This window comes from Kogia breviceps, chromosome 2 (assembly GCF_026419965.1).
Source record: "Kogia breviceps isolate mKogBre1 chromosome 2, mKogBre1 haplotype 1, whole genome shotgun sequence".
In the NCBI taxonomy this organism is placed as follows: Eukaryota; Metazoa; Chordata; class Mammalia; order Artiodactyla; family Physeteridae; genus Kogia; species Kogia breviceps.
In genome coordinates, this window is record NC_081311.1 from 144117679 (window position 1) to 144134703 (window position 17025).

The window sequence follows — 17025 nt, forward strand, 5'->3', positions numbered from 1 at the left end:
AGGTTACCAAATTCAAAATCATCTCTGAAAACTATGACAAGACCGCCAGCTGTCCTTCAATATCTATCACCATTTTTCCTTCAATAAAAGAACTTCTGAATTTTAGGTGAGCACTTGGCTGCCCAGGACAAAGACCACATTTTCTAGCTTTCTTTGCAGTTAGGTGGGCATATGATTGGCCTGGGACCAAAAGTGAGTGAAAATTATATGCATTACTTCCAGTTAATGCTCCTAAAATGATGGGTGTATACATGCTGTGTTTTGCTTCCCCTTCTCCCTCCCTTATTGCTGGAATATGGACTTGATGTTAGGAGCTGGAACAGCCATCTTGGAGCTAAAAATGCAAGTAGCATGTTGAGGGGTCCCAGCCAGCCCTGGGACTCCTACTTCCTGGTTATTACATAAAGAACAAATTGCTCAATCTATTAAGGTTGAGTCTGTTTCAGCCAGCGTCCTAAGTAACACAAGTCTCTTTAAAATAATGTGCCATAGCTTCTAAAGGTGATTTCTTTTGTGTAATGGAATGAACAGAAATGTAGTTTTTTATGGTGACCAAATCGAAGAAATGTTTGTATGTCTAAGTTCTGATATGTTTCCTTTTCTCTATTCACACCTTCCACACCTCTTTCTGCCTTTACACTTTCAGTTACTATGGATAAATTGTCTATGGTCCTTTCTAAGGCCAGTTCCTTCACCTGAACACCGGATCCCATCCTCTCTTAAGGACCCCATTCCTGCAACAGTCCCTCTCTCTGCAGTGTCAAATATGCTGTGATAGTCCCACCTTAAAATTCAAAACAAACAAAAAAACTCCATCTTCAATTCTCCTCCAGCAGTATTTTACTGTTCCCTTTAAGCTAAATTCCAAGAAAAAGGTATCTTATAATGTCTCCACTTCTGGTTCTCCACATTTACTCGTCAGGCTAACTCCAATCTCACTGTTGTCACTGCTGCTTCACTGAAGCTACTCTTATCAAGGTGTCTAATAATCCCCATTTCTCTAAATCTGATAATAAATACTGAATTCTCACCTTACCCTATCAACTATATGACTACATTGTTTCCCCACACTTTGAAATACTTTTTCTACTTGACTTCCAGAACACATTTTCTTCATTGTCTGCTGGCTTCTCAGTCTCCTCTGCTACATCCTCCCCCTCTTTCTGACTTCTAACACTGGAGTGCCTTAAAGCTTAGTTCTCACCCTTCCTCTCTATCTATACTATTTAAATACAGAAGTAAAACTAAAGAAATATGGGGATTATAGATTATCAGACAAAATGTATTACAAACCCTGACAATGGAAAAATTATTATCAGACATCAAGAGAGAGGAAAGGAGTAGGAGGAAAAATGAATGTTAACTCCTTTCATAACAGGGAGTCTAAAAAACAATTCTAACTTCTTAATGTTTTTCATATTTTTAAAAAATATTAGGTCTTTTAAACAATCTCTGATACAATATATACATATGTTCTTACATTCAGCAATAGGTTTCTTTTTCTTCTGTTGCATTTTAGTAAATTAAAAAGAAATAGTGTGATAAACCCCTTTGTACATTCACCAAGCTTTAGCAGTTATCAACCTAGGATCCATCTCATTTCATCTCTACTCACCATTCACCCAATGGATTTTTTTGAGGCCAACCCCAGAAATTATTTTACCTGTAAGTACCTCAGTATTTGTCTGTGACAGATTGTAAAATATGGCCACAAATTCCTTCCATTATGATATGTACCCTCCTTCCTTTGCAACGTGGTAAGGCTGGTTCTCCCATCCAGAGGAGGGTATCTATTTCCCCACCCCTTGAGTCTGGGCTGGTCTGGTGACTTGCACTGATCAACAGAATGTTGCAGAAGTGATGACCTGTCACTTCCAAACTGAAGCTTCAAGAAGCTTTATAGCTTTTGCTTCTATTCTCCTGGAATACTACTGTCCAGAGACTGCCAGGTTAACAAAATATATTGAACATTTATCTAATAACCTTGGGCATATGTCTTTTCATAGTTTTGACAGTGCATCTTTGGGATAGAGTCCCAGAAGTAGGATTGCTGGGTCAAAGGGTAAATGCATGTGTAATTTTGCTAGATATTGCCAAACTCCCTCTAGGGGGTGTGCCATCTTGCACTTTTACCAGGAATGAATGAGAGTGCAAGAGTACTTTTAATATCACTGAAGTAAAATGGTTGCTGCTTTGCCAAAAGTATAAACATTCTTATGGTAGAAAATGTCAAAATAATCATAGATTGATTTATAGGCAGGATCATTAGATGGAAATGTTGCTGATATATATTATGACGAAGAACAATGGGTAACGACTTTTGGGCCTAATAAAGTGCTGGAACACCCTTGTTATGTTCATAGAAGACCTTAGCCCTATGAAGGGCCTCTTCTTGGAGGGCTAAGAGGTAGTCTACCTCTCAGTCTCTTGGCCATTTGTGCCATGGACACAGACTGGGAATGTGCAAGGCAGTCTGCTGTGAGAACTTAAACAATGAATATTAAAAAGTTCCCAGACTTTCTGGATCTGGTGTTGAGGTGAATAAACTCTTACTTTACCCCGGGGATGTGCTGTGTAATGTTCCATTTGCCTCACCCCATCAGCTAAGGAAGCAAAGCATTAATAGTGTCTATAAAGAGTCTGGATATGCTTGAACAGATTGTGTAATTTTTCTCAGCAATTTTAAAATATCTTCTTGACCTGAAGACTATCTCATTTCCATTTGCCTTATTTCCCCTAATTTTACTGAGTCATTCTTTCACTGGTTCTATCTCCCAGATAGGGAGAAACGACAGCCTGGCCTTGGGAGTTGGGGTGGAGGCAGAAGATGGAAGGGATAGTTTTGGCGCAGAGGCACCAAAAACAGGGAAGGTTGGATGGTACTAATTCGACTTCTTGTGTTCATCCTGAAGTCAAATCCCCTCTGATCTTTTGTTGGCTTCATTTGGAAACTCTCTTAAGTAAATTTAAATGTAATTCTTTTTATTTAAAATGGCGTGTATATTACTAAAGACTCAATCACAAAATAACAATTCCAACTATTTTAAGCAGAAAAGGATAGGACAAGGAATTAAGGACTGGTTTGAGACTGAGTTTTCACGAATGATTCCTAGAACAACACAGCAAAACTGGTCATGGTCCAAAGGCTGGCTCTAGAAACATATTGTATTAGCTGTAATCCAGTGATTAAAGAATCATGCTGTGTCTGTCCAATCCATTCCAGCAAAATGGAGGACTTGAATAATACCACCTTTCCATTCAACTTGGTCCCAAATCCAAGGAGTAAATGTAATTTATCAGAATGAGTAAATCTGGCTGGTAGAACCTAAAAGCATACCCAGAATTCTAGCTGAAAAGGATTTTAGAAATTGTATTTTAGCTTTCCTGAATTTATAGAAAAATGTATATAAAATATATCTCCAAAATATATGTCAAATCAGTCTATTTGTCTATTTGTCCATTATTACCACCTAGTCAAAGCCACCACTATCTCTCTGACTGCTGCCAGTCTCTACTTTCACTATTAGCTCAGCAATGGCTTTTCATTGCTCTGTGAATAAAATCCAAATACCTTATCACAGTCAACAAAAGCCCTACAGGTTATGGACTCTTTTTATTCCTCTACCTTTCTGACATCATCTCCTACCCTTATCCTCATTAATCACTATATGCTCCAGCCGCAACAGTCATCTTTCTGTTTTTAAACACACCAAATCCATTTCTTCCCTACCAGCCTTTATATTTGCTGTTCCTTCAGTCTGGAAAACTCTTCCCCCAGGTATGTGCAGGGTTTGCTCCCACATCTTTATTCAAATGTCACCTTATTACAGAGGCATTCCCTGACCAACCTATCTAAAATATCACCAATCCTGGTAACTCCTACCTTTACCCTGCTCAACATCATTGGACACCATGTAAATTAAAATCTTTAGATACCACTATACCCTCACCAGAATGATTATAATTAAAAGACTATCCAAAACAATCCTGAAAAAGGAGAACTAAATTGGAGAAGTTACCCTACCTGACTGGAAGGCTTACTGTAAAGCTAGAGCATCAAGACAGTATGGCACTGGCATAAAAGTTGACAGACTGATGAAAGGAACGGAATAGAAAGCTAAGAAACAGATCCACACTTACACAAATCATTTGATTTTCAATAAAGGGGGATGAAGCAATTTAATGGAGAAAGGAAAATCTTTTCAACAAACGACACTGGAATATCTGAGAAACCATCTGGAAAAAAAAGTGAGCTTCAACTCCTACCTCACACTATAAATTAATTCAAGATGCAAAAGAGACCAAAATGAAAAACCAAGCTTTCAGAGGAAAGCAATGGAGAATAACTTTGTGACTTAAGGTTAAGCAAAAGTTTCCTAGATAAGTCACAAAAACCAATAACCAAAGAAGAGAAAAAATTAATACATTAGACTTCATTAAAATTAGAAACATCTGTTCATCAAAAGATACTATTATGAAAATCAAGTTGGAAACCACAGATCTGGAGAAATATCTGATGACAGACTGGTACCCAGGGTATTTAAAGAACTCATACAACTCAATAATTAAAAGACAGGCAACCTAATTTTTGAAAACAAGTAGAAGATTTGAAAAGATATTTCACAAAAAGTAAAGTATACAAATGGCCAATAAGCACATTAAAAAGTGCTCATTTTTTCATCAGTCAACAAAGAAATGCAAAGTAACACTTTATATATCACTATACACACAATGAAAATTGCTAAAATTAAAAGACTGACACCAAATGTTGGCAAAGATATGATACAACAGGACCTCTCATAGACTGTTGGTGGAAATGCAAAGTGATACCTCTGTTTTGGAAAGCAGTTTGGCAATTTCCTATTATATATTACATACGATCCCACCACTACTCTCCTAGGTACTCACCCAAGAGAAAAGAAAGCATGCATTCATTCAAAGACTTATACATAAATATTCACAACAGCTTTACTTGTAACAACTAAAAACTGGAAATAAGACAAATGTCCATAAACAAGTGAATAAATAAACTAATGGTGAAATAAGGAAATACTGTTCCTCAATGAAAAGGAATTAACTACTAATCACATAGCATGCAGAAACTGTAAATTAATTATGGGGAAGGAAAGAATCCAGTTAAAAGTACATACTGTATAATTCCATTTATATAAAATGCTGGAAAATACTAACTAACCTAGAGTGACAGAAGGCAGATCAATGGTTGACAGGAATGGGAGGGAGGTATAACAAGTAAGCATGAGGAAACTTTTGGGGATGATGAATATGTTCACTATCTTAATTGTGGTGATGGTTTTATGGATACATACATATGTTAAAATGTATCAAACTGTACACTATAAGTATGTGCAGTTTATTGTATATAAATTATACCTCCACTTAAAATATCAGCTAAAGAAAACAATGAGAACCAAAGAAACACTTTAATACTTATTTATGATTTATAGTTTGTATATTTAAGTACTCTGTAATTTTACTACACATTAAATTTATTCTTTCATTCCTTAGTGTCTATAGTTATTTTAAGATTATTATAACAGTAATAGATTAATAATTTAATGGCCTATTAAAAGACACTGAAATATTATTTTCTGTAAAACACTAAAATATTATTTTCTAAAAATGCTTCCACACATGCTCTATATTAAAGATGTTATACTTAAGAACATTAATACATTAGTGATATGCTCAGAGGTAAACATTAGTTATTTTCACAAGAGTTCAGCAAGTAAACTAATTTTCATAAAAGATAATGTATATCTGATTTTTCTTTTCCATATTAGACTGTATTCTTTAAAACTCAGATGTGCTATTGAGGAAAATTAATCTCTTCCCCAAATTTTTCTGGGTTATTTTCATTCTAACTCCAAAATTGTATAAACATTGTAAAAGAATCCTTTTAATGACAACATATATTGTCATAAGTCTTTTACTAAATATGAATATACAAAACAATTTATATATTACCTGGCCACATCCAGGGGCAGTACATAGAAAGGGTTTGTCATCACTCATATTCCACAGGTCCTTGTATTGCCTATAATAAAACATTAAGAAATGGCTAAATGTTTCACAGTACAGATTTTTAAATAAAGAACTTAAAATGTAATATTATTTGATTTTCACTAAGCTTATTACCTTCTATCTGAATGTGAAGTAAAACACTTTTAGTGACATTTTAACCCCACCTTCCATTTTCTTATTATGAATAGAGACATGTAACATGCAGATTTTACACTACAGAAAAAAATATTAGGAACCCTGATCTATCAGGCTAAATCTTTCCTGTTCAGTAGCATAAGTGCAGAAAGAATGAAATAATTAGAAGATAACCACTTTAAACCGCAATGAAATAATGGACTAGGTAACTATCATCAATGTCTGATAAAACAATCAGGAACTTTATAATGGCTGGGTCAGGTTGACAGCATCTGAACTCACAGGTCAGTCTTAAATTAACATCACTAAAAGTGAGACAAACATTATGTGCCCCCTGATATGATGCAATAGAAAGCACACAAAGGATTCTTGGGGGGGAAAAAAAGTCAAGCCTGAATCTAATCAAGCCTCTGTAGATCCAACTACAGGAAATACAGGAGATAGAAAAACATGTCGAAAGGGGAGACAGCAGAAGCAAGAAGAACTACAATCCTGCAGCCTGTGGAACAAAAATCACATTCACAGAAAGATAGACAAGATGAAAAGGCAGAGGACTATGTACCAGATGAAGGAACAAGATAAAACCCCAGAAAAACAACTAAATGAAGTGGAGATAGGCAACCTTCCAGGAGAAGCAATCAGAATAATGATAGTGAGGATGATCCAGGAGCTTGGAAAAAGAATGGAGGCAAAGATCAAGAAGATGCAGGAAATGCTGAACAAAGACCTAGAAGAATTAAAGAACAAACACCTAAAAGAATTAAAGACCAAACAAACAGAGATGAACAATACAATAACTGAAATGAAAACTACACTAGAAGGAATCAATAGCAGAATAACTGAGGCAGAAGAACGGATAAGTGACCTGGAAGACAGAATGGTGGAATTCACTGCTGAAGAACAGAATAAAGAAAAAAGAATGAAAAGAAATGAAGACAGCCTAAGAGACCTCTGGAACAACATTAAACGCACCAACATTCACATTATAGGGGTCCCAGAAGGAGAAGAGAGAGAGAAAGGACCCAAGAAAATATCTGAAGAGATTATAGTCGAAAACTTCCCTAATGTGGGAAAGAAAACAGCCACCCAAGTCCAGGAAGTGCAGAGAGTCCAGGCAGGATAAACCCAAGGAGAAACATGCTGAGACACAGAGTAATCAAATTGACAAAAATTAAAGATGAAGAAAAATTATGGAAAGCAACAAGGGAAAAATGACCAATAACATACAAGGGAACTCCCATAAGGTTAACAGCTGATTTTTCAGGAGAAACTCTACAAGGCAGAAGAGAGTGGCAAGATATATTTAAAGTGATGAAAGGGAAGAACCTACAACCAAGATTACTCTACCCAGCAGGATCTCATTCAGATTCGATGGAGAAATCAAAAGCTTTACAGACAAGCAAAAGCTAAGAGAATTCAGCACCACCAAAGCAGCTCCACAACAAATGTTAAAGGAACTTCTCTAAGAGGGAAAAACAAAAGAAAAGGGCCTAGGAAAAAAAAACCCATAACAATTAAGAACATGGTAATAGGAACATACATACTGATAATTACCTTAAATGTGAATGTATTACATGCCTCAAGCAGAAGACACAGGCTCACTGAATGGATACAAAAATAAGACCCATATATATGCTGTCTACAAGAGACCCACTTCAGACCTAGAGACACATACACACTGAAAGAGAGGGGATGGAAAAAGATATTCCATGTAAATGAATTCAAAAGAAAGCTGGAATAGCAATACTCATGTCAGATAAAACAGACTTTATAAAAAAGAATGTTATAAGAGACAAGGAAGGACACTACATAATGATCAAGGGATCAATCTAAGAAGAAGATATAACAATTATAAATATATATGCACCCAACATAGGAGCACCTCAATACATAAGACAACTGCTAACAGCTATAAAAGAGGAAATAGACAGTAACACAATAGTGGTGGGCTTTAACACTTCACTTACACTAATGGAGAGATCATCCAGACAGAAAATTGATAAGGAAACACAAGCTTTAAATGATACAACAGACCAGATAGACTTAAATGACATCTACAGGACATTCCATCCAAAAACAGCAGATTACACTTACTTCTCAAGTGCACACGGAACATTCTCCAGGATAGATCACATCTTGGTCACAAATCAAGCCTCAGTAAACTTAAGAAAACTGAAATCATATCAAGCATCTTTTCTGACCACAATGCTATGAAATTAGAAATCAGTTACAGGGAAAAAAACGTAAAAAAACACAAACACATGGAGGCTAAACAATACACTACTAAATAACCAAGAGATCACTGAAGAAATCAAAGAGGAAATCAAAAAACACCTAGAGACAAATGACAATGAAAACACGACGATCCAAAAACCTATGGGATGCAGCAAAAGCAGTTCTAAGAGGGAAGTTGATAGCAATACAATCTTACCTCAAGAAACAAGAAAAATCTCAAATAAACAATCTAACCTTACAACACCTAAAGGAACTAGAGAAAGAAGAACAAAAAAACCCCAAAGTAAGCAGAAGGAAGGTAATCATAAAGATCAGAGCAGAAATAAATGAAATAGAAACAAAGAAAACAATAGCAAAGATCAATAAAACTAAAAGCTGGTTCTTTGAGAAGATAAACAAAATTGATAAACCATTAGCCAGACTCCTCAGGAGGGACAGGACTCAAATCAATAGAATTAGAAATGAAAAAGAAGTTACAACAGACACCGCAGAAATACAAAGCATCCTAAGAGACTACTACAAGCAACTCTATGCCAAAAAAACGGACAACCTGGAAGAAATGGACAAATTCTTAGAAAGGTATACACTTCCAAGACTGAACCAGGAAGAAATAGAAAATATGAAGAGACCAATCACAAGTAATAAAATTGAAACTGTGATTAAAAATCGTCCAAAAAACAGAAGTCCAGGACCAGATGGATTCACAGGTGAATTCTATCAAACATTTAGAGAAGAGCTAACACCCATTCTTCTCAAACTCTTCTAAAAACTTGCAGAGGAAGGAACACTCTCAACTCATTCTAAGAGGCCACCATCACCCTGATACCAAAACCAGACAGAGATACTACAAAAAAAGAAAATTACAGACCAATATCACCGATGAACACAGATGCAAAAATCCTCAGTAAAATACTAGGAAACAATCCAACAACACATTAAAAGGATCATACACCAAGATCAAGTGGGATTTATCCCAGGGATGCAAGGATTCTTCAATATAATGCAAATCAGGGCTTGCCTGGTGGTGCAGTGGTTGAGAGTCCACCTGCCAATGCAGGGGACATGGGTTCATGCCCTGTTCCGGGAGGATCCCACATGCTGTGGAGTGGCTGGGCCCGTGAGCCACAGCCACTGAGCCAGCGCATCTGGAGCCTGTGCTCCGCAATGGGAGAGGCCACAGCAGAGAGAGGCCCGCGTGCCACAGGGAAAAAAAAAAAAAAAAAAAAAAAAATATATATATATATATATAATGCAAATCAATTAATATGTGTGCTATACCATATTAACAAATTGAAGAATAAAAACCATATGATCATCTCAATAGATGCAGAAAAAGCTTTTGACAGAATTCAACACCCATTTATGAAAAAAACTATCCAGAAAGTGGGCAGAGAGGGAACCTACCTCAACATCATAAAGGCTATGTATGACAAACCCACAGCAAACATCATTCTCAATGGTGAAATACTGAAAGCATTTCCTCTAAGATCAGGAACAAGACAACAATGTCCACTCTCGTCACTATTATTCAACATAGCTTTGTAAGTCCTAGCCACGGCAATCAGAGAAGAAAAAGAAATAAAAGGAATACAAATCGGAAAAGAAGAAGTAACTGTCACTGTTTGCAGATGACATGATACTATACATAGAGAATCCTAAAGATGCCACCAGAAAACTCCTAGAGCTACTTAATGAATTTGGTAAAGTAGCAGGATACAAAATTAATGCACAGAAATCTCTTGCATTCCTATACACTAATGATGAAAAATCTGAAAGAGAAATTAAGGAAACACTCCCATTTACCATTGCAACAAACAGAATAAAATACCTAGGAATAAACCTACCTAGGGAGACAAAAAACCTGTATGCAGAAAACTATAAGACACTGATGAAAGAAATTAAAGATGATACCAACAGATGGAGAGATATACCATGTTCTTGGATTGGAATAATCAACATGGTGAAAATGACTATACTACCCAAAGCAGTCTACAGATTCACTGCAATGCCTATCAAATTACCAGTGGCATTTTTTTTACAGAATTAGAACAAAAAAATCTTAAAATTTGTGTGCAGACACAAAAGACCCCGAATAGCCAAAGCAGTCTTGAGGGAAAAAAAAAGGGAGCCAGAGGAATCAGGCTCCCTGACTTCAGACTATATCACAAAGCTACAGTAATGAAGACAATATGGTACTGGCACAAAAACAGAAATATACATCAATGGAACAGGATAGAAAGCCCAGAGATAAACCCACGCACCTATGATCAACTAAACTATGACAAAGGAGGTAAGGATATACAATAGAGAAAAGACAGTCTCTTCAATAAGTGGTGCTGGGAAAACTGGACAGCTACATGTAAAAGTATGAAATTAGAACACTCCCTAACACCATACACCAAAATAAACTCAAAATAGATTCAAGACCTAAATGTAAGACCGGACACTATAAAACTCTTAGAGGAAAACACAGGAAGAATGCTCTTTGACATAAATCACAGCAATATCTATTTGACCCACCTCCTAGAGTAATGGAAATAACAACAAAAATAAACAAATGGGACCTAGTGAAACTTAAAAGCTTTTCCACAGCAAAGGAAACTATAAACGAAACGAAAAGACAACCCGCAGAATGGGAAAAATATTTGCAAAGGAATCAATGGACAAAGGATTAATCTCCAAAATATATAAATAGCTCATGCAGCTCAATATTAAAAAAAACAAACAGCCCAATCAAAAAATGGGCAGAAGACTTAAATAGACATCTCTCCAAAGAAGACATACAGAGAGCCAATAAACACATGAAAGAATGCTCAACATCATTAATCATTAGAGAAATGCAAATCAAAACTACAATGAGATATCATCTCACACCAGTCAGAAGGGCTGTCATGAAAAAATCTAGAAACAATAAATGCTGGAGAGGGTGTGGAGAAAAGGGAACCCTCTTGCACTGCTGGTGGGAATGTAAATTGATACAGCCACTATGGAGAACAGTATGGAGGTTCCTTAAAAAACTAAAAATAGAACTACCATACGACCCAGCAATCCCACTACTGGGCATATACCCTGAGAAAACCATAATTCAAAAAGAGTCATGTACCACAATGTTCATTGCAGCTCTATTTACAATAGTAAGGTCATGGAAGCAACCTAAATGCCCACTGACAGACGAATGGATAAAAAAGATGTGGTACATATATACAATGGAGTATTACTTAGCCATAAAAAGTAACAAAATTGGGTCATTTGTAGAGATGTGGACAGACCTACAGACTGTCATACAGAGTGAAGTAAGTCAGAAAGAGAAAAACAAATATCGTATATTAACGCGTATTATATGTGGAACCTAGAAAAAATGGTACTGATGAACCGGTTTGCAAGGTAAAAATAGAGACACAGACGTAGAGAACAAACGTATGGACACCAAGGGGGGAAAAGTGGGGGTGGGAGTGAGATGAATTGGGAGACTGGGATTGACATGTATACACTAATATGTATAAAACAGATAACTAATAAGAACCTGCTGTATAAAAAATAAATAAATAAAATTTTAAAAGAATCTTCTAACAAAAACAAAAACAAAAACAAAAACATGTCAAACATCAGCAAACTGGAATTAGCCAAATTCTACAGGACCAAAGACCTGGTGTCTTCAAGAAATAAATGTCATGGGGAACTAAAGAAAAGAGGAGGCAGAGGGGAACTGTTTTAGATTAAAAGAGGTCTAATAAACATACTAAACAAAATACAATATGGGGACTTTCTTGGATCCTGATTTGAACCAAACAACTACAAAAAGACATTTTTGAGTCAAGATTATTTTCCTACTTTTTGACATAGACTTAAAGTTTCCAATTATGCCTTCCGTTAACATGTAGGTTTTTGTTTTTGCTTTCTTCATAGAAATTACATATAACAACCATATTTGACAACTAAAAATTCTGTAACATTGTTTCTTTTTCAACACTAGTTTGTTAACCTTTCGGAAATAAGTTTCTCTTCGGGAACAGAGATGACAATCACTATTATGACCAAATTTGGGAAATGCTAGAATACTGTTTTTTGGGGGCAGGACTTTTCAGACTTTATATGTTCAAGAGAAATGACCAGAAGAGCACCTAGAATACAGCATTTGCCACATCCATTTTCTATTTGAACCTTTTTAACAGAACATCTCATGGGACTAGTATTATTTGGAACTCATTTTAGGAGAAATCAAAACCCTAAAATATGTTTATGCTTGCCATAGTTAAGTGTATTTTGATGCTCTATTTGATAATTTTAAAATACAACAGGAGTAGTAGCTAAACTACATACTAGGTATTTTCTTATTTATGAAAAACACTTGAAATATTTATCTAGAAATAACCTATGAGAATTTTTATAATCTAAAATATGAAAAAAGCGCAAAATACCAAATATTGCATACACACCTGGCAGAATTCACATGTAACTTGAATTTCATAAGTTGTACAACTTATCACGTCCTCTTTTTCATGGCAAGGATACTGAAAAATGAAGTGGTTTCACACTGTTAAATATAGTTTTGAAACATTTCTTTAACCATAGTAAAACAATAAAAACACTCAAATAATTACACTCTCTGTAACACTACTGTCATTCAAAAACCCACGCACTATTAAGAATCTTTATAATAGAGCACTGCTCCTAAAATATGAACACCCATATAAATGCCTTAAACATAGGTATTAGTATATCCAACTCCACTATAAAGAGGGTAAAAGAGAAACATTTAACTTAGCCTTTAGGACTGGGGTTGAAGAGCAGTAATTCAAAGAGTGAAAATCCTGACTTTTGACGTCTGATGAAAAGACGAGATCTAGCATTTCAAAATATCTATTCAGAAAGCTTTAAGTTTTAAAAAATGTAGTCAGTGATGGTCTGGTTCTCAGCCTAATTCATCACTATTTGTCCCATAATGTAATGATAGCTGATCTATATAAGGAGCTCCCTCTTCCCTAACTTTATAGCTTACTTACTTGACATTAGCTTAAGGACAAGTACAACATACTTAAACTATGTTTAAACTATGAGGGTCAGTGGCTCATCTTTAAACTCTGCTAATCCTCCATTACATTCACTGAAACCCCATGTAGTGGCAAACAGAGTTAACTATATGCTTATCCAAATAAACCAATGGTACACAGAGAAAATTTTTATTGTACATAATTTTGCTTATAAATGTGGTGTCAAGAATGTCCTGCTCAGGAAAATTGGGTAATTCCTGTGGGGAAATGTATAAATAGCTACAGTTCTAAGTCCTGGAGTCAAAGATGGTCTGATATAGGAGACAGGAAGAAGAAAGTTCTTTTCCTGGTCCCAGGCAAAACTTGTATCTATCTGGTAAGGTTACATTTCATCATTCACATTCAACTTTACCATGTTGCCTGTGAGAAGAGGGGAAAAAAAACTAGAATAATCCAAAGGAAACCTATAAAAGTTATGCTTCAGTCATTACCAGTAGAATGTGAACTCAATGAAGACAAGGAACTTATCTTTGGTTAACTACCTGAAACAGTGCCTAGCTTATAGTAGCATTTACTCATTAAATATTAAGGAATGAATAAACAGCCGTATGAGATGAAAAAGTCAGATAAATTTAGTTTAAGTTATCTAACTCAAACAACTTCTAAAACTAATAAATGCAGTTCATGTTGCTTTGAAAAATCAAAGCAATATTTAAACTCAGTTAAGTTCAAGAAACATTTAAACACCAAACTCATGCCAAGACACAAAGGTGAAAAAACAAACAGTCCAAAAAAAACCAAACCAAAACAAACAGTCCCTCCACTTTGAGAAACTTTCAGTCATGTAGAAGAAAGAATACAGAAATATAATTTCAATTCAATTTGGTAAGAATAACAGTTAAAATATTAAAAATATACAGGTAGTGCAGGGACCAATCCGATAGTTCTAGAAAAGCTTTGAGGGAATTAACCCTTCGTATCCTCCTCTGATCTTTTCCACACCCCCCTGACTACTATTGTCCCATTCTTCTACAAAAGGTGTTCCTTACCTTCAGTAAGAAACTTCTATAGTTCCTTTCCTACAGTCTAGGAACTAGACTATTTCCTAGCCAACCAATAAAAATTCCCATTCCTTATACTATATCCTAATACCTAGCTGAGGTCTGTAAAAATATAAGTCAAAGCACCTTGACACATAAATGATGAGAGTTCTTCTGGGAGGATTAACAAAGAGATAGCATTTTTAAGCTAACTAACTGAATCTCAAAGCCTCTAAATCGAGGTTTATCTCCCTTTTATATCAAGGGTAGAAATATGCTCCTAGGAAAGCATGGGAAGGAGGCTTTGTTCAACTATAAATTGTCAGAGAAGACAATGACTGCAGATAGTGAAATGTTACTATACCACAGCACTCTCTGGCAAGCATCCATAACCTATACTGGTAAGAAAATCACTGTCGTGAAGAATACACAGGAGGTTTCTAGGCAAGATTTAAAAGAAGCCAGTTTCTTTGGTTTCTCTAATCTCTCTCTTAACTCTTCTTCTAACACTCCTTCATCTTCCCTAGCCTAATGATTTAGTGCCAAAGTTCCCCCTTTTGTCTTTCAACCAACAAATATTTGAGTATCTACTTTGTGCTTTGCACTATGCTACATGCTAGGGATGCAGTGGTGAACTAAGATAGATTCTGCCCTCAAGAAGCTTTCCAGGATAGTGAAGGAGCTTATGCTAGCTAATCAAGCATCCAGCTCAGACTCCTCTTTCCATTTTCTAAGACAATTCCACATAAAAACACATGTATATTCCTCATATTTTCTCTATTTCATTGCTATAGGCATTTTATTTTAGAACTCCAAACTTGGTTAAAGGTATATTTTAAATTTTGTTTGTTATAACATAGCCATAGAACTATCCACCACTAGGTATCCCACATAAATGATCAATCTTACATAATTCTAAAAAACCTTTAAAGCTCAAGTTTTAATTGGGGTTCAGAAAGAGGTCATTGTTATTTCTGGATAATACGAACTAAATTATGCTTACTGAATTAAGATGTTGTAAGGAACTTTAAATTTGCTCCCAGAAAAATACAGAAGAAAAAAAAAAGTCACCCAAAATACTATCATTCAGAGATAACTACTGTCTAACATTCCAGAGTACATATTCAGTCTTATTAATGTATAAAGATAAATAAAAAAATTTTTAATTGTAAAAAGAGCATTACAACTTCCTTTAAAACACTATTAACTAAATTCTGCCACATCATCAAATATTAGATGTCATTTTTAATGGCTATATAGTATTCCACAATACAGATAAGACATTTACAACTAATTCTTTACTACTGGATTTTTATCATCAGTGAATATATTTGAGGACAAATCTTTGTGTAACATCCACATGAGGTAAAGAATAGGGATGGCAACAGCCCAGGATAGGATATCAGGGCCCAAGCAGGAAGATGTCTACTTGATGAGGAGGAAGGGGTCTCATGGCAACAGGCAATTCATTACATATACATGCAGGTATTAATTGAATAAGTGAATTTATCAAGGATATAGTAGATGAAGGTAAATTCACACTACAGGTGAAGGTAATTACACAGAATAAACCCTGGTACTGGATGAGATTTCAAGATATTCATGTGCACTCACGACTTTCAATATAAATATACAGATATAGAAATACAGATGATAATATGTGTATATACATGCATATATATTCACATACTTCCCTAGCTGTGTCACTGAGAGGGCCTGGGAGCACTGATACCCCAATAGCAATAAACCCTCCAGACCTTGATGTCAAAATACTATTCTCCACCAAAAGGAACCTGGGATCCTTGAAGAATTGGCTGATTCCAAGGCTAAAGCAGGAATAATACATGATGGGCCTTGAATACCTTATGCGAGAAAGTAAAGAAGGACTTACGGATTTAGCCAGAAAGTGGCCAAATCTCAGTCAATTTGAGATTCAAAATAAATGATAGTGGGCTTCCATGGTGGCACAGTGGTTGAGAGTCCACCTGCCGATGCAGGGGACATGGGTTTGTGCCCCGGTCCGGGAAGATCCCACATGCTGCAGAGCGGCTGGGCCCGTGAGCCATGGCAGCTGAGCCTGCACGTCCAGAGCCTGTGCTCCGCAACGGGAGAGGCCACAACAGTGAGAGGCCCACGTACTGCAAAAATAAATAAATAAATAAAATAAAATAAAATAAAATAAAATAAAATAAATGATAGTAATAGATCATATTGTGAATAAAATAGGATTCCATTAATCTGATATAAAAGATACACACTAATGTAGAAATGAAAATTTGATAAGACAAGATGTTTACATCCTCTCAAAGTAACTCCCTATAACATACATTTTAATTACTAAAGGCAAAAGAGTAATATACAGTACAAAAGCCTGGCAAATATCACTTTACTCAAGTGATCCAAGTTAACAAACACTAAACATAAGGAAAATCAGTATCAATACCATTGAAACCCTTCGGTTGCAATGAGGAGGACACAGTATCACTTTCAAAATAGTCATGCCAAAGAAACATAACCTGAGTCTAATCATGAAGAAATGTTACACAACACCAAATTGGGGTAAACTCCTCAAATAACTGGGC

The 17025-nt window shown here is 35.7% G+C and overlaps 1 protein-coding gene across 12 annotated transcripts in view; it reads right to left on the reverse strand.

Moving 5' to 3' along the window:
• The window catches only part of ATF2 (activating transcription factor 2), an 88724-nt gene that overhangs the window by 50737 nt on the left and 20962 nt on the right, over positions 1-17025 (reverse strand). For all 12 annotated transcript variants that reach the window (XR_010839138.1, XR_010839140.1, XR_010839139.1 and 9 more), the window contains 2 exons: positions 12849-12923; positions 5986-6055 (listed from right to left, as the gene is read on the reverse strand). Coding sequence is in view for 9 of the 12 variants with exons in the window: in XM_067026335.1 (XP_066882436.1) it covers positions 5986-6055; positions 12849-12880 (102 nt within the window). In the remaining 3 variants the exon portion in view is untranslated. The remainder of the gene's footprint in view (positions 1-5985; positions 6056-12848; positions 12924-17025) is intronic.